This window comes from Vidua chalybeata, chromosome 12 (genome assembly GCF_026979565.1).
Source record: "Vidua chalybeata isolate OUT-0048 chromosome 12, bVidCha1 merged haplotype, whole genome shotgun sequence".
NCBI lineage: Eukaryota > Metazoa > Chordata > Aves > Passeriformes > Viduidae > Vidua > Vidua chalybeata.
In genome coordinates this window covers 16870821-16889566 of record NC_071541.1, presented here as the reverse complement: position 1 = coordinate 16889566, position 18746 = coordinate 16870821, and the positions used below count along the sequence as shown (strand labels likewise).

The window sequence follows — 18746 nt, the reverse complement described above, 5'->3', positions numbered from 1 at the left end:
TATTTTTCAGTGGGACCTCCGAACTTTTCACTTGTTACACACAGTACCTGCACTGGATCAGTGTCGTGTGGTCTTCAACTATACTGGCACAGTGATGTATGGAGGTAGGACTTCTCCCCTTACATAACTGTCCTGGGTCATCTCTTGTGAGATAAGTAGATGCTTGTTCAGTGAAATGGGAAGCTTCTGAGACTCTGTAACTCTAGGCCTTACTGGCATATGTGAACTGGATTTTTTCCAGTATATTCATGCTATGTGTATTGCTGACAAAGACAGTTTTCTGTAACATCAGCAATATCACAACTAATTTGTGAGATTGAAAAGCAACCTATTGTATAGTGGCAGATCCAGTGATGCTTGAGAAAATAATTTTGTCCTCTGTATTAAGTTTTGATTATCTGTAGTATCAATAAAGGCATCTCTGGAAGAATAGATATTAAATGGGTCTTGCCAAGCTATTAAAGAAAATTCATGCCAGAGTCTCATTTGATCTGAAGTTGATTAATGGTAGTGACTAATGGAAGGCAGATTTTTGGAATAATCTTTCCTTGGTTCAGCTATGTTGCAGGCAGATGATGAGGATGACCTTCTGGAGGAGAGAATGAGAAGTCCCTTTGGCTCTTCTTTCAGGACATTTAATGCAACTGATTATAAACCTATAGGTAAGAGTAAGAGAGGAGCCAATAGCTTTGTCTGGAGGTTTAAAGGTTTTTTGAAAGTTTGCATAATAACATTCACTTCTCTTTGCACGCATGAGAAAAAAAGCTCCTACATCCTGTTCTGGAGGAAGCACAGGAGTTGGGTTTAACACTGACATAATTTTAAGTATCATATCCCATTCAGTGTGTGACTGCCTTACTTGCTCCTGTTCAGCAGTTCTGGCTTTATTTCCTCTCTTCTTTCCAAGTAAGGCATAATCTGAGACAGTAGGTCACTTGGCCAGGATGGCATTGCTCTCATTTCACACGGGGCTCCTTTTTTTAGCTCATGGAGCTAAGCTAATTGCTTCTGTGGACATATACAAATGTGGCTTTTGCTGTTGAAAGGAGGCATAGGTCACAACTCAGTCCCTTTGTTGCCACCTATTCTGAAGGGTGATGTGTTGTTTATGGTGCTTAGGGAAACGAATAAATGTATTATCAATGGAGGAGGCACCGTGCAGAGCAGGTTAAGAGCTTACATGGCTGTTTTTTACAATGGTCTCCAACGTTTTTATTCTTTATTAGAGGTTGAATTACCTACAAACATTCATTTCAGTAGCTTCAGCTGTTTTTTCTTGTCCCAAGACTGTATTATTTGGTTTTAAACACTTTTTTTTGAGCATTAAGTAACCTGCAGTTAACTACTGAGTTTGTTCTGTGATGTTTTCCAGCTACCATAGATGTAAAGCGGAATATCTTTGACTTGTGCACAGACAGCAAGGACTGCTATCTGGCTGTCATTGAGGTAATGCAGCTAAAATAAGCCCTGGTCTCTGTAGCTGTAGTTTGAATGCACTGCTTGTTGTTTCTTTTTTGGAGTTCCTGCTGTTAAATTCATGTCCTAAGCAGTGGTGGTGTTTTGATGGTGCTAAAGATGCTGCTTGTTTTTTTATTCTGCACCTCCTGCAGTTTTGTTTTGCTGCTTCTTATTCCTTAAATTTCCAAACACATTTGCTTCTCTTCTTCAAACTCTTCCCACTTCAAAATGTACAGAGATTCTCCTTCTCACAAGCATGAAGAAAAATGTGGTTTTTTTCTTATTTATAGCAATAATTTCCTATTATTGAAAATAAAAATGTGCACTGTACCAAATAACTGGGAAATGCAATCTTTAGGGGGCTTCCCACAGAGCTTTTCTGTGAATCACTCTTACTGTTCCTTTTACACTTGTCTTCCTAGCAAAATCCCAGAAGCTAAGGATTTGAAGCAAAAATTACTGAGCTAAACTTATGGTTTGTTAGGGATGCAGTTCTTTGCTCCATAATATGTTGTCAGAACCCAATTTCTTGAAGCCTGATTATGCATGTGTAGTGAGTAATGTGAACTCCTGTCAGCTTTATACTCTGTGATATCCCTGCAGAATCACTGATCCCTACAGACCACAAAAGCAAGTCAAGAATTTGTAGCAGGGCAGATTTCATGTTTAACTAATGAAGTTGGAGATGACAAGGGTTGTGAGACCAAGAAAATTTTCTTTATTAGGAGTCATTGGAAATGTTACTTCAGGGAACGTGGCAGGTCTTGAAACCATTTTTAGTGCTAATTCTAGTGCTACTGGTAAATGGGAGGGAAGGATTTTGGAAATGTTGCTGTGATTGAGATCAGATGTAGCATTGAATATGACAGCTGAGCTCATTTCCTGGGGTTAACTTGCACGTGGGCATCTCCCCTGCAGAACCAGGGCAGCATGGATGCCATGAACATGGACACGGTGTGCAGGCTCTATGAAGTGGGCCGGCAGCGGCTGGCAGAAGATGAGGAGGACGAAGAAGAAGATCAGGTGAGTCACATAACAGTGAGCTGGGTGTTCTAGAGTAGCTGTTAGCCCTCTACATATGTTCATTTATTACCCAGAAAGTCCAGAGGCCTCATTTGGTCTCACCTAATATGAAATAGATCACTTTACTGTCAGTGTAAACTAGGACTGTCTGGTGCAGAACCTGTGTGAACAGTAACTTTGTGCACTATAAACTAACACAATCTAAACTAACACACTGTAAACTAAATAATACTTTATTTATTAATTTCCTTAAGTATTCAGCCTTGATTAGGAGCTTTGCTTTCTGTTCTGCTTTTTTTTTTTTTTAAGTATTTCAACCCCCAATATAGACAGTGGTGCTTGAGGCTTTCCTTTTTTTTCAATTCCAATTCTCATATTTGGACATAATTTATCACTAATTTCTGAATGAGACACAGCTTGTGACTAATGCAGTGAAACTGCACAGTACTTCTACGCAGCAAAAGGTTTAAAGAATTTTGAAGAGGGCTGTAGGTTTGCACTGGGATGTGTTGGTTTTCCTTTTCTGATCAGCTGTTTCACCTTTGGCAACTTGACAGAAGAGCTCAGAACTGCAGTAAGTGCTCCTCAGGGTGCAGCTGGTAGAATACACAGTGGCACAGAATGCTTACTATGGTAAAGTGAGAATTCAACAGAATCAGTTTGTAACTTTGTTGGTGTCAGGTGTTTTGGGTTTTTTTTTGGACAGGTAAAAACCTTATGCTTCAATTCCCTAAAGATTTAAAATGCATTATTCTTTGCTCTTTGGTGTCTGTGTTCTAGTAAATCATACATTTGTATCTCCTGTGAGAAAAGCTGATTTCACCTTTTTCAAAAGAATGCCAGAAGGTGATACTTTGAGTCTTTTCCTGCTGTGTGGAAAGCTGGATTTCTGCTACCCTTTCTATCTCTGAATCTTCCTGTTGCTAGGTTAGAACCTGTATTTTTAGTTCAGAAGACTGAAGACCAGGTCTCAGGAAAGAGTAACTTTCTTTGCAGTGAGTAGTTGTTGTTATTATGATTTCCCTGTAATTCTGAAGCTAAAGCAGTAGTTATGGTTTGGGTGTGAAGTGTGCTTTCCTGGCCACTGAGTGTGCTACAAGGTTGCAGTTGAAGTCTTGGCATTCTTTTGAAATCGTTGGTCACTGTTTCTATCCCTAGATTTAATAGATTAGAATAGAATTTCTTGGTAAGCAATGAAAAGGGAGGAAAGATTATTGCTCCTTCCTTCCTTTCTACATCCTAGCCATCCAGTGCTTGCCCTGGGCAATATTTACTATTTCTATTTCCACTTCTACTGTTTTCGTTCACTTTCACTATATTTTAGTATTCATATTTTCTTTATAAAATCTCCAAAAAGAGTTTGTAGCAGAAATGGGTTTTGCATTGTACAATGATTAACTAGCAGCTGTCAGGGCACTGCTTTGCAAAATGACTGGTAAGTGTTGACTTAAGGGAGATTTGTGTTTGTGCAAGGCAGTCAATGGTTCCAGGCTGTAACAACCAGGTACCCAGCAGAGATAAGGGATCTGCCATCCATCAGATGTGGCTGGACACACTTTCTGTCTTACAAATAGAGGTGGCCCCAGGCAGAATCTGAGTGTGCTAAAAGCTTTTCTGTGAAGCTGATGGAGTGTTCAAACAAAGCTGCCCCTGGATTGATTTGCAAGCTAAGAGTGATTAGTTGGTATTGCATAACTGCTGCTTTTTATGGTCTCAATTTCTGGGGTCTGTACATGTTTCCTAGACAGCAATTTTTAGGGATGGTTACAACCAAGTTTCTTTAGTAGGAGAGATTTGTTTTTAATATAAGAACACTTCTGAACCCAAATTCAATTCAAGGTACATATATCTAGCCAAACATAAACTAAGCCCATTGCTCTTTGTCCCACAGATGTTCTATGCTTTTTCTTTGGGTTTATTTTTGTCTCAGGTTTACGAAATGCAGCTTTGTCTCTGTAGAGACATGCAACGTTGAGCTAGAATGAATAGAGATTTTCCTGAATAAAGGCAGACTTTCTTTGGTACACTTGTCTGTTGAGAGGTTTGTTTGTGTGCATATCCTCACACATATATGTGTTCAGTATTTGCCTAGTTAGTTTCTGTGATTTAGCTTTTGAAAAATTTGGTATAGCATTTCAAACTTGTTGGAACTTCTAAAAACTTGTTGGATACTCTAAAACCCTTTCTGCCTGAAAGAGGATGCTTTCTTGATCTTTCATGAAAGTGGTGGGGGGAGGGTAATTGCATATGAATCAGCATGAATCTGGTGTCTTTTTTGGTCAAGATTTGTGAAGCAGAAACTAATCTGTTTGACCCCTACCTCTTCACACCGTGACTTGATATATATTTGGGTTTTTATATCTGACCTACATGGGTCCATGGGTACATTTTTTTGCCTGTACAGGAGATACAAAGTTATGAGTACTCAGTACAGAAAATACAAAATAATGAGTACTCAAATAGATGTGTGGCTGATAGGCAAGCCTTGCACAGAAGTCATGTGATGCACAATGAAATGGTTTTAAAATTTGTGCTAAGAGATAAGAATATGGAGAAAAATAATCTGCCTTTTTTTTTTTACCCTAAATTTTGATGCCTCACCATGTCAATTCTGACAAATGTCAGCTGATGGCTCCATGACAGCTTTTTCAAAAAGCAAAGATTGAGAGTATGTAAAATGCATCTAGCAGGATGTTTGCTCTAGAGATATCTTTCCTTCTGTAATTTAAGAAACAAAACATCGATGTTATTCCTCCTATCTCAAACCAGCCTTGTAAGATCAACTGATCTCCTACATAAATTGCCCTCAAATTAAATGATGGGGCTGACTCAGTGGCTTGAGCACGGGACTGCTGCAGTGAATGTTTGTGGGTTTGTTTGAAATGCTTGAGGACAGCACCAGTGTGGCCTGGTTCTTCCCTGTTGCTGTACCAGCCTTTCCAGTGAGATCCCTGGGAGGCTGCATTTCCCTAGGTATGGCCAGAGCTGTCAAGCCTTGTTAAACAAAACAAATGTTAATGAATGTTGATGCTCTGTGGTTTGTACTTACTGTGCACTGAGGGAAAGTGAGGGTGTAACAGGCTTAACAAGAGTCTGTTTACGAGCTCTTTGGTTGGGTGTTTTACTCCAAAAATACCAATGTTCCTGCTCTGAACTTCCGTGAGTTTTGTGAATTATTTCACTAATGGGTGAGTATCCAAATGTGTCCATCAATAACCAGCAGTCTTACTCACAAGTATTTGCAAAACTGTGTTCAGCATAGAAGGAAATAGGTAAGGGTTTCCTATTTTTCAGTCTGGCTGCAAGATCTTCCTCTTTTTCCTCCTGTATTTGCCACTGTTCTGATATATTCCTTCAGTTAGATTTAGTGAAAATAAATTGGGTGTCTGAGCTACTGGTACAGATCTTGGACCATCTTTTAGTTGTTAGCTTGCTTTATTCTTATTTCTCTGTCTTGTCTGATTGCTATCCTATTTCCCTTGTTAATCTACTGTCTTCTGTAGTGAGGCAGATGAGGAATTTCAGAGGAAGTGGCACATGGCAGCTGCCATGGGCTAGGAAAGGAGACTTCAGAAATATTCTGTGCTCAGAAAAGCTGAAACCAAGGGAACACAGAGTAGACTCAAAACTGTGAAACTGAAGTCTGGATGAGGTGATCTGAGTGGGTTTTAGGATTTTAATTTTTACTTCCCTGTTTTAGTTTTCCTTTCCATATTAGTTAAGGCCTGTGTTTCTCTCTGTGGTGCGTGTGGGTGATGTTGCATCTGTAAGGCTCAAGTAGTGTTCTCAGTTATTGTCATGTTCAGAGAGATTTATGGCTTCAGTAGCACATTGCTTCACCTAGCTGTCCCTGTCCTATAAAGTGTTCTACTTCTTTTGCCAGACCTGAAGAACTGTTAATTATCCTGCAGTGCTTCTGGGCTATCCAAATGGTTGATGGTAGGTGTGTAATTTGTCTTTTTGCATTGGTTTAGAAAATTCCAGGTGATGGGAAATAAGCCTTGTTGAAAAGGCAATAAAGACTCAAAAGACAATCACTGTTCTAACATATGGTTTAGTCAGGGTGGAGAATGTTTTCCTCAGCTTTCTATGTCTATGTCCATGTGAACCCAGTTTCTGCTTTTATTTTAGGATTCTCCCCCTGTGTACCTGAAACAGTAATTCCAACAGCAATTCCACTGTACTTTATTGCTGTTGATTGATAAATTGGTTTGTTTTTTTTCATGTGAATACTTACTTGCTGGGGAAAGACCCCACAAAGCTTAATTCATATTGACACGAATATTTGGGAATCATCAGACCATCGTGGTACTTTGCCACTGTAAGCTGACTACAATGATTTTTTGTCACCAGGGACCCTAAAGTAAGGGTTTGTTTTAGGAGCTGTTCCTGTAATATTTGAAGGTACAGTTTGATTTCAGATCTTGTTCAGGGATAAAATGGTTTCCAGAATAATAGCTGCGAATGGATGTTTTCAGACAAATGTCTCTAATTATTATAAATATGTGTCTATTGCACATCTTCATAGAAGTCTTTGAGCTTAGTTGCAGCTGGGAAGGTTGAGTAAAGAGAGGTTTCTGTCAAAGACCTTTTTATATAACAGACACATCTTTTGAGCAGGCATCCTCCAAAACTGATATTTAAAAGAATAGTGCCTGTACTTTTTACCACATTTTTAGATGGTAGCAAATAACTGTGACTGCTTTAGCCTGTTCTCTTGTTCCAGAATCTATTTTCAGTAGCTCTCAGGCAGTGCAAACAGAGGAAGCTCTTGGAAAGAGATAAGTATTTGGAGTTTCCAGAAGGGCAGACTTAGTATTATGGAGTAAAACAGCTTCAGCAGAGATAAAAACATATTCTGCCTGTTCAGTGACATAAATTAAATATATCCTTCCTCTTGCCTAGCACATCTTTATAGAATTCCCACTGTAGCTGGGATAAAAGTAAATAAAAGCTGCCTCATCTGTGATGAGAAATGCCAGTCAGAGGCTTGAGAAAATGAAGGAACAAATTCTTGTCCATAGACAGGGAGTTCATTTATGTGCCAAATTCTTAAATTCCTTTATGCAGTATCGTTCTTTGTCATGGACTTAAAGGAATGAATTTATTTTTATAAGTGAGAGTGAGATCAGTGAGAGAAAGGAAAAGAATCATATTGAGAAATTGTGCCCAGTTCTGTACTCCTTACATTACCTCTGAGCCCTGCACCACAGACAATTTAAGTCACCTTAGAACCCCTTTATCCCAAGCATTAAGGAAGATACCAGCTGTGGAATGGTGGCTTGCACATGCCTCAGAGGACAGTGACTGGAGCCAGGTTGCTTATCATCAGCTGCAGACAGATTGAAATGGAAACATTTCATAGGCAAAACCTGAATTTGTTCAAAAGAGCCCCACCTGAAGCTCCTGGATCCATGTGAGCCCCATTCCCTTAAAGCTTTTGTTTGTCTGTATCATGGATAGTTTGTCATTCATCACAGGTAAGTAGTCATTGTTAGACAAGCTAAACCCACTTACACAGACTAAGAGATTAACTGCTTTTTATTTCTTCACTCCATGTTTTGCCTCTGTGACATTCTGTACGCTGTGTGCTGTTTCCTGTTTTAAATCTGCATATACCTACACCTGCATAGAAGCCTATGGTAAGATTCCTTGCTTGTTACATATGGTAACTTCTGCACCTTCCCAGGCTTCTACATTTTTAGCTCTGTGACTAATGGCTATGAAGAAGTAGAAATTCTAACCCTGAAGTAACCAAGAAGGTAAAAGTAGGTGCAGCCCTGTAGTGTGAAGGAGATGAATGCTTGGAATTAATTTACTGGTAGGTAACAGGAATTATGGGTTTGCTAGCTGAGGGGGAGGATGGACACTAGGTAGTCTAGGAGATGAAAATCCTTACATGCTTGAGTCTGTTGGCTATATTTAAGCTTTTTCTACTGCCCATTGTCCAGGAGTGTTAAGAAGTGGCTGGGGAGAGGGAATTGGAGAGCAACTCTTAAGTGACTGAAATGCAGACATTGTCACTCTTGGGAATTGCATTGCAAAGCCCAGGAAGTACCAGCATGGTACTCAGCAAGGAGTAGAATTGTCAGAAGATAGGACAAGGGGATTGTCTGTAGAGAAAGATAAATTACTAGAACAAGGAGAGGCTTACTCCTGTGAGTGAAACATTCTTCAATACACTTGTATTTGAACAATGATCATATGTCCTTTTTTATGAAAGCGAAGCCCCTTCCCAATCTTGGCAATAGGGAGTAATTAAAATAATACTGATAATCTGGAAGGGATCAGATTGCTGAAGTTACAATTTTGCTCTAGGAGAAACTTGGGGAAGGAGGGTGGAGTAAACCAGTAGGCTGTTTCTTGCAAAAATTCTTTACAAATAAGTTAACCAAAATAATGGAACTGTGGGAAACATGAATTTCTTTAAAAAGAAAACAAACCTAGATAATATAAACAACTGGTAGAAGCAGATGTTGCCAGCAGATAATTTGACTTGGCTAAAAGTAGCTAGAAGTGAACTAAATATGAGCTGAAACATTTGAAGTAGTGGGAAAAGCTTTACTAACACTGATTAGTAGTTCTGCAGATAGTGAAAAGGTAAGTGAAAATAAGAATAGTGTGAGTAATACCATCTAGCATGATTCAGACTGAGAGGTGCAGTAGAGATTGTGTTTTCAGAGGGAGGAAGTGTTGCTGGAAAGCAGCTGGGGGTGAGAGGTGCTGCTTTGGAGGTGCTGATGGGAGATGAGTGGGGGCTGGGGAAGGAGTTCATGGAGCAGTCCCAGGAAGCTGGGCAGAGCTGTTGATGTGCTGCTAGGTTTTGTACTGTGAATCAGCTCCTAGTAGAGGAAGAAAAAGTCAATGAGGTGTGAGACAAACAGATGAAGCTTTTTGTAACAGCTGAAACCATGTAAAATAAGCAAAAAAAAAAAAAATCAGTGACCTGTAGATCTCAAAACTGAACCAAAATTTCAAACCCAAATATCAACAATTGAAAAAGACCTGTGGGGTCTTCCTGTGGCAACTAAAGGCCAGCCTAAAGTAAATTTGAGACATTGTGTAATCTGCAGTGGAGAAATCGCAAATTCTGGTCACCTGGTCATAAACTTTTGGATTCAAGAAATGTGAGAAAGCTCTATAAAAAAGTCTTGGGAGTACTTAAAAGCAGGCTGGTGTATTTTTATATACTGCAAATCTGCAGTGCTTTAAGTAGTACTTCCTGGAAGCACTTTGTACATACACTAATTTAATGTTAGACTACATTACAGAAATATGCTAAAATCAAAAAGTTAAAGTTCTGCTTAGCTAACAAGTATTTTTAATCAGTTTGAATAAGTGAAATACTGGAGTTTTCCTGAACTTTTGCATGACTTTTGAGAAATGAACACCAGTATGTCAAGTATCAATAAGCTTTGCTACCCAAAAAAGACAAATTTGTGAATTTTGTATGTGCAAGATGATTGGTAAGGGGGAATGGTAAGAAAGTCAATGATGATGATGAAAGCTTATGAAGTGCATGCCAACAAGTATCAAAGAACAATATGGCAGAAAACACATAATGCTTGAACAAGTGCAAAGGGTATTTAGTAAGCTCTGAAAGGGCTGTAAAAAATGGTAATATGAAGAATTAGGTCAAGTAGCTTTTTTTTATTCCAGTGCAGCTACCCCGGTATCTGCCATTCCATTAGGGGATGCGGTTTAGTTTTTTTCCTTTGGGGATTATAAATGGTAAATTAATTGAACCAAATCTATTTGGCTTTCTGGAAGCAAACTGGTAGTAGAGTTAAGTTACCAGTAATTTGCTTTGAGAAGATCTCGAGATTAGAGAATCAGAAAAGTTGATTACACAGCAAAGGACTAAGTTTATGTCCAGGTTTTCTTGTACTATTACATCTCTGTAAATTTTTCCTACACAAACCTGGATATGGTTTGTCTTGTCTGTCCTTGTGACATGGCACAAGAGTTTTTTTCCTCTGCTCTTACTCAGAGTGCTTGAGTCCCTGGGGAAGGTGTGCCATTTTCTCTCTGTGTAGGGATCCCTTACATGAGACAGTTGTGGTGTCTTGTGAGGATTCATCCTGCGTCCTCATGAACAGCCTGGATATCACTTACATGTGGTGCTGTTAGATGCACCTGGCACTCGCTCACCCCTTTGTCAGCTGTGTGTCCCAGGGGGTGGGTTTGGGAGCAGAAGCTCTGGGTGCTTTGCTTGGAGAGCTGTCCCCAGGCTCTGCGTGGAGCTGTCTGCTCCAGCCGGGAATGCTGCGCTGGCCCTGCAGAGCTGCTGCTTGGCTTGGCTCAGAAGATGAGCCAGAGTTTATTTGCCTATAGCTTAGCAGAAGCTTCAGTGTCCAAGTGGTGTTTGGGTTCTTTAAAACATGGCAAGGTACAGGTTTCCTCCTCACTGATGAAGATGCTCCTCTTGAGCCCTGTGACATGTCACCCCTCCAGCTCTGTAAGGATGTCACTGCATGTGTCACATTCACATGCACGTGTGATTTCTTGGAGCATGCGTTACATGCTATTTTCTGTTTTACCAAGGACAGGTATAATTTTCATCTCATCTTACTATTCTTCGGTGGTTTTTAAACAAATGTGGCCTGGCCCTAATCACCAACTTCAGATTAAGTAATTTAAACTGTAAAAGTGGAAATATTTCATTTTTTCTGTTTGTATTTTCACAAATTATTTTTTCTTCACTGGTTGATATAACCCTTCAAAGTTAATTTGCAGCTAAATACACAACCTTTCTGTGTAATTTGGCTCTTACTCTTGTCAGCCAGAAGGGATTCTTAACTTTATACAACTGCATTTCATTCTGTATTTGAATATGCCTTGCCTTAACATTGAATTAGAATGTTGATGAAACAGTAATTCAATTTCCAAGAAATATGTTATATATGAAACATAATAAAATTTAGTGGTTTTGACATTTTGAATCCTTGTGGACTATATATTTAGGGAAAAAATACTTTCAGAAATTCCACATGTGTAGAAACACAGAGGGGACCTAACTCATTTCAGAATCCTTCAAGTTTTGCCTATATGGACTCTGAATGGATCTTGTAGACAACATACTTTTCTGTCCTGATATCTCCAGATGTGTCTCTATCTCCAGATACTGAGAAACTTGGTTTAACAGTTCCAAGATTTTTGAATAAATTGATATCTCTTTTCTGCTTCAGTGTTGTTTAGACACTGGAAAAGGAAAATAAACTCTCCTGCCTTTTCAGTTTTTAATCAGCTTTTCAATTCTGAACACAGTAATAAAATTTAAGACATTGGTCTCTGTGCAGATACTGCAGAGAACAAAAAGAAACACAAATTATTAAGACAAAGCTTTTATACTCTATTCAGTATCTTTTATGGAAAATTATACCCAGTACAGCACTGCATAAAACTGAACTGCAAGTAAGATGTTTCCTCTCCCACTGTGTATACAATTAAATCTGTATATCTGAGGACTCGTTGACTCAAAGTAAAGTTGTAATTTCTTAAAATAAGCACAGGCTTAAAAAGAGGTTGGTTTTAATTTTATGTTTAATATAAACTCTGTCATAAATGAAACTGTATGTAGCAAACCATTGCTTTTATACTATAATCTGCATTTAAGAACTAGTCTGGTCAGCGGTGAAGATTTGGCTGCCTTTTGCAAGTGAAGAAACAATACAATTTACTCAGGCTTTTTGGCTTTCTTTATTTCTTTTGCCTGTGACAGATGTTGGATTTGTGTGAGTGTGGTGCTTTTTTAGAGCACTGACTGAAGAAAGAGTAGGTTGGGGAGATGACAGTACAGGACTTTTCTCTGTCCCTTTAGATCTGAAAATGCAGCAGTCTAAACAGTGGGAGTGTGGTGAGCTTGAGAACCGAAGGAGCCCTTGAAGTGGGTTGTTAGATGTCTATCTTAATTGCTTCCTAATTTTGCAAAATGTGTCTCCTCCCGAAACAAAGGGGCAATTAATTAGGACTGAATGAGCTGAGAGCATTCTGTTAGAGAAGCAGGCTGTGGCTGAGGAGATGTGCAGGTGGATTGAAGCTTTTCTTTCAGTCCTGGAATGCTCTGGAGCTTGGCTTGTGATGGCAGTTTGTCTGGGAGAAGGCTGGAACTGTTACAGCTCCTTCCCACTCAGTCTCATCCACTACACTCAGATTTCTGGATTTCGTCTGTATAATGAGGAATTCACTTGCTTTACTGAAGGCAAATTCTGATGGTTTGATAAAGATCTTGATCCACAGGTAAATACCAAAGATGAGGCTTCTGAGCTGCCTTAAACAGTTCTGTCATGTGAAGCTGAGTGATTCAGGGATTGGCTTAGGCTAAAGGTATCTTTCTCTAGATTTTGTACCTCATCTAAATGGCAATGACAGAGACTGATGGTGCATGTGGTTTGATGTCAAGTGGAGCTTTTTGTCCTGCTGAAACTAAAAGCAGTTTGCACAAGACTAGCAGCAAAGCCACGGATTAACAGATCTTACTGCATGTCCTTCTCAAGGGTGCATTGTGGTGACATGTGTTGGTGGCCAGTCCTGGAGAGGAGATTGAGCCAATGCTGTTTGCACCAGCATTTTGCAGTTAAGATTTTGCAGGCCTGCAAGTGATCTGGCATGTGTGATATTCTGAAGCTTTGGAGAGAATGCTTAGATGGGTGATGGGAGAGTGTCTATATTGTCTGATGGCTGGATATAGGGAGAAGTTAAACTATAGGTTTTCTTTAGTTACTGTTATCCCATTTTACGTTTATCTTAATGTCTGCAATGGATTGTTTTTGCTGCCTTTATAGGAGGAAGAGGAGCAAGAAGAAGAAGATGATGATGAAGATGATGATGACACAGATGACCTTGATGAACTAGATACAGACCAGCTGCTGGAGGCTGAGCTGGAGGAGGATGAGAACAATGAGAATGCTGGTGAGGATGGAGAAAATGACTTTTCTCCCTCCGATGATGAGGAGATTGCCAACCTCCTGGAAGAGGGAGATGAGGGTGAAGATGAAGATTCTGATGCTGATGAGGAAGTTGAGCTGATTCTTGGAGATAGTAAGTGTGTGCCCACCTTGGTGACCTTGTCCACTGCTTAAGGTCCTGACAAAGAGGCGACATCTAAATTTCCCCTGAAATGACTTAACTGGCTTGTCCCTGGCTGGTATCAGTGACAGGCCATCATCATGCTTGTTCACCTGGGGCTTCTCTTAGTAATCTGCTGGTAAAAACAGCTCTTATGTGAGAGAACAACTGTGCATTCTGGAAAAGGAGGTATCTCCTTTCTTCAAGTGCTCCCAGGTGTGGGTGTGTGTGTGTGAGATCTCCATGTGAAGAAACTTTGTCTGATTGCTTGCCTGTCCTGCCCTTCAAGGGGACACAGGTGTAACTTTACCTCACAGTCCTCTTGCCTCTTGTGACCCTGTAAGGACAGAGGAGCACTTTTGATCCTTGGTGCTGTTCTTTCTCCTTCATAATTGCTTAAAGTGCAAAGCCAACATGGCATTTCACTTCCTTTATTAGAGTATCCTGAAGCTTACATAACTTTTGGGATGCAATTTAAATTGTTCTCTTTTTCTGGCATTCTACAAATACAGTGATTTGAAAATATGAAGTATGTGTGCATAGAAAGGTCTGAACATTTTATGTAGCAGTAATGTTTGGAAAAATGCTTTACAAGAAGGAAGGTGAGTAGGATAGCATGAGACTTGGGATTTGTGACATCAGATTCTGTTCCCTTTTTTGCAGCACAATTTTTGAGTATGTGCAGCAAAACCACTTAGCTTGAAAATTAAAAAAAAAAAAAAAGTAAAAATGGACATAATATAACTACCTTAAGTTAAAAGATTGGTAAGGATGAGTAATTACAGTGTGCAAGGTGTTTGAAGTCCTGCAGCGATTGATTCCCATCTCAGCTCTCACATCAGTCTTGCCTGCCAGTGAGCTGGAGGATGAAGCATGCCAGGCCTCCGTGGCAGTGACGTGGCTGGCAGGCTCATCCATGTCTTCTGTGGCAATGTAGCTCAGTCATTTTTAAGGACGTGGCCACATGAGGTTGCCAGAGTTATTCTGTGGGATCACTCTGCTGTTCTCTAGAAGGAAATAGGTTTATACTGTAGGGCCATATAAGATATTTGCACAGCTCAGTCATCAATGGCATCTTGCAGTGCAGTATTTTGGGGTTACAGGGAACCTCTTTGTCCTAGTGGTGGACAGGATCTTTGTGACACTACTCCACTCATTTTTCCTCAGGGAATGCAGAGCCAAAAGCTCTGCAGAGAGCACCTGGGGTGCTGTACTTTGAATTGTCCAAGGGGCAGCATGGCCAGGATGTTCAGGCCATTTCAATAACTCTTCCTGGAACAAACCAGCGGCTACTTGACAGAAATTTTAGGCATGCTCTGCAAAGTGCTGTGTTATGAAGTGGCCACATCTGTACATCATTTATGGATAGAGCTACTTGAGCAGACCTTGGTTCTGTATGGCTGTGGAGCTGCAGCCAGCCCATCCTGTGGCTGTTAGGTTGCTTAGCAGCAATTTCGGGAACTCAGAGCAGGAAGTGCAGCTCTGCCAGGCTGATGCATGCATGGCCCTTGATGGGTTTGATGAGTGGGGTTCTGTGGCAGCTTTTCTGTGACTTCATCTGACCTTTCTGTTTCCCACCCAGCAAAGAGCAATTAAAATTGTCCTTTGCTTATGCTTGTTACAGAATTAAAAGTTGGAATGGCACTGCCAGTGTAGCGAGTACTGGCATGGGGTGCATTTAGAGTGTTCTCTGCTGCAGATTCTTGCTGCATTGTGGGTGAACCTCCATAACATACAGTGAGTATTGCCAAAGCAAAATAATTCAGGGAACAACTAAATAGGAGAGTGAGTGGCATTGGTTTCTTGTGCTTTACAAGAGGTTCTAATTCCTTTTTTAAAATAATCCATGGAGAACCTGAATTTGTCTTCCTCCCCCTTTGTTACCACCTAGGGATGGTAAACACCTGTTTGTCAAAGCAGTTCATGCATTGTGCAGGTCTTTCAAGAGCTTGTTCCTGGGCCACATGGGTGTAATTTTTGAAATGCATATGTGGCATAGGATGGAAGAAATATATAGAATTCTCACCAGCAGCATGATTCTGATCCCTCTTTTCTTCCATAATCCAAAATGGCAACTTCCAGGCAGGTTTGTGCAAACTAATCATCCCAAGCAGTTAACTCTAGTCAGGTTTACTTGCATACAGCTCAGAACTGGAATGTTGTGTGGTGAACTGGGGAATAGTGAGGAGATCCTTTCTCAAAGCTTTCCTCTGCATTAAAAAAAAACTAAAATGACAAAACGCCCTTATGACTCCAACTTTCTCAGCTTTTCTTCTCCAGAGTTTCTGTATTTTTATCTTGCTTGTGCTTCTTTCCCTATTACTGTGTAAGTGTAGCTGCTGCAGCACTGGCTGGTGTCTTCTATCTCCCCAGCATGGCTGTGGCTGTTCTGGGAGCACTGATGACCCCTCAGCTTAGGTTCAGTCTGTTGGATGGTGAGATGGAGCATCCCTTGCTGATCACAGGAAAGGCAGCTGGCTGATCTTCAGGGAGGAGGGTTGGGGGAAAGGGTTTGTGCCCTCTCTGCTTGCCTGTGATTGTTTTTCCCTAAGGATAGCATCTGAGAAGGGGTGAACCTTCCAGAAGGTCTTTCTTACCTTGACAGGCATTTTAGAGATCCACCGTTACTGAGATGGCTAAGTGGAAGTCTTGGTGTCTTTTTTTTTTTCTTTTAAACTATTTTTAACACCCAGTTATCTGCTGCATCCAATGAATTCGCATAAGAAAAAGAGCCAACATCACCTCTAAGGTAAGGCAGGAGTCCTCTTGCTGCCAGAGCTGCTACCACTTCCCTCTTGCACAGCTGAGGGAGGAGAGATCTTGTGCTTGAAGATAAAAAGCAAGTGTGTATATGTGTGTGTGACTGCTTCTGGTAAATCCCTTCATGTCTTCATTCTGTACCACAATGAAGAGAACCAGGAAGAGCACAATTTGCAGGTCACCTTTAGGAAGTGACCTGTAGTTAAATTCATTACCAAAACCTTTGAGTTACTAGAGGAAGGTTCTAGTTGGGAGTGTGTGGATTGCTTCCACCTTAGTGGGGTCCAACTCACTGCACAAGGAATTACCTTGTGCACGTCAGTGGAGCTGTCCAGCTGTGAGGAACAACTGCCACATCTGTCCAGCCCCTGGTATGAAGAGCTGTTGCCCTTTTTTGTGCCCGGGAAGTTGTGCAGGCAGCTTTCTGCTGATATCCTCCCTACCTCGTCAGGGGAAAAACCTGCTAGCTCATGGGAACTGCACTTGCTAAAGCTGCTTTCCTTGAGCCTCTGTTGTAAGCAGGGAAGGAAAGCTCTGGTGCAGATTTCCTGGCTGCTTTTGAGCAGTTTGGAGCACTGATGGTGCTGGCTCTGTGTGTCCCAGGGAGCTGCAGCCTCAGGCAGGGTGACAGTCTCCTGTGTCACAAACCAAACATAACCCACGTGTCTCCTTTGCAGCCGACAGCTCCGATAACTCCGACCTGGAGGACGACATCATCCTGTCCCTGAATGAGTGAGGAGCGGCTGCGGGGCGGGGTGTGGGCAGGAGGAGATGCTCCCTTCCCAATGGAAGACCAGAGACCAAATTGGAAACTGACTGAGCACCCCAGCCCTACCTTTCCTGGGAAAGCCTGAGGATCTCCTGCCCATCCGCTGTGTTGGTTTGAGTCAGTTTGAGGCTCGGGGCTAAGTCTCAATAAAGAGACCTGGGGCTAGGCCTCATTTCTCTCTGCCTTTTTTTCTTTTTTTTTTTTTTTTTTTTTTTTTTTTTTTTTTCTTTTTTTTTTTTTTTTTTTCATTTTAGGCTGAGATGACTCTTCAAGGAAACTTCTGAAGATATTTCACAATATATTTTCTTTGTATAAAGTTCTTTCCTAAAGAACAGAAATAGTTTTATAAAAAAAAAAAAAAAAAAAAAAAAAAGGCAAGTGTTCTAGTAAAGAGGGGAGACCTTTGTATTCCTGTAGTACCTTGTACCATGGGGTAGGTTTGGGGAGAAAAATTGTTTAAAATTAAAAGAAAATTTATGCAACTACTAAGTGAAATAAGAGGATCATGGTTTCTAATATCGTTGAGGAGTGAGAATATTTTTATTTTAAATATGATTTTATTTTTAAAAAAGAAGAACTTCAGGTGTTACACCTGCTAATGCACCAGTGTGTTCCAGATGCTTTTGTCCTCCAGGGAAGAGCCCCTGGGGTGTTTGCCAATGTCAGTTTGTGCTGTGGTACCAGCTATAGTGGGAGGCTGAAATCCTGGCTGGGCCTAGTCAGAGCCTGGTATTCCTGAAGACATGGGAATCTGGGATTGAAGTTTGAGCCCTTTTTCTCCCCTCTGCCCTTTGTGGTTCAAGTTTTTTTACTCTTTCTTTCTTTCTTTTTCTTTTTTTTTTTTTCCTCTTGCCCTCTGTGTGGAAACTGCAAATTGAAGGCCTTTTTCTTTAATGTAAAGTGTATTTATTAAAAAATTAAATACAAATCCTGTCTGTGTGTATGGCTGTGAATTGTAGCCATGCAAAAGCAGTGCTCCATGTGCCTGCAGGGCTTGGCTGAAAGCAGCCAGGTGTAGCTGGAACCTGTCTGCAGTAAGGAAGGGCAAAGGAAACACAAAGGAAACAAAAAAGGGACTTGGGAATGCAGCATGGCCATGGCACAGCAGCTGTGGGTTCCAGTCTGATCCCTTGGGTTGCCTGACAGCCTGGAATTCTCAGTGGCATGCTCACCACACTGAGTGGGAGCTGGAGGATGCTACTGGTGCTGGGGCTTGTGTGGGGAGGTGCTCTGGATCTTCCACTCTGCAGTTCAGAGGGAATTGTGCATCTCCCAGGATGTGCCAGGAGCCAGGAGCAGCACCTGCTGCCTCCTGTGGTTTGGCATTGCCCAGGCTGCCCTGTGGCTGTCAGGGCACAGGGCAAATCAGGTGCTCCTGCTGGGGCATGACAAGAGAGCCTGCCCTCAGAACAGGAGGAAGAAATGGCACTGGAGTGTTTGACCCAACTGCAGAGCTTGGGCCTGTCTCAGAGCTGGCAGGTGAATGTGCTCACTGCTTGCCTGGCCAAGGCCAGGGCTGTGCTGTTCATTCCCAGGTGTTCAGATAACATCCACTCACCTTTTAACCCTCTCTCTGTTTTGGCCACTTTCAGAATAGGGTTTGAGGCAGAACAGGGAACTGGAGACTTCTCACTCCTTGACACTACAACCACTTTTCCACCAACAACTG

The 18746-nt window shown here is 41.1% G+C and overlaps 1 protein-coding gene across 3 annotated transcripts in view; it reads left to right on the top strand.

Annotated features, from left to right (window-relative positions):
- The window catches only part of DCAF1 (DDB1 and CUL4 associated factor 1), a 65658-nt gene extending 47648 nt beyond the window's left edge, over window positions 1-18010 (top strand). For 2 of the 3 annotated variants that reach the window (XM_053953650.1, XM_053953649.1), the window contains exons 21-26: window positions 11-104; window positions 558-662; window positions 1373-1446; window positions 2377-2481; window positions 13266-13521; window positions 16986-18010. In XM_053953650.1, coding sequence (XP_053809625.1) covers window positions 11-104; window positions 558-662; window positions 1373-1446; window positions 2377-2481; window positions 13266-13521; window positions 16986-17044 — 693 coding nt within the window. In that variant the 3' untranslated portion in view covers window positions 17045-18010. Of the gene's footprint in view, window positions 1-10; window positions 105-557; window positions 663-1372; window positions 1447-2376; window positions 2482-13265; window positions 13522-16241; window positions 16298-16985 lie in introns of all 3 variants that reach the window. The other variant, XM_053953651.1, reaches the window with a different exon arrangement.
- Window positions 18011-18746: the final 736 nt, after the last annotated feature.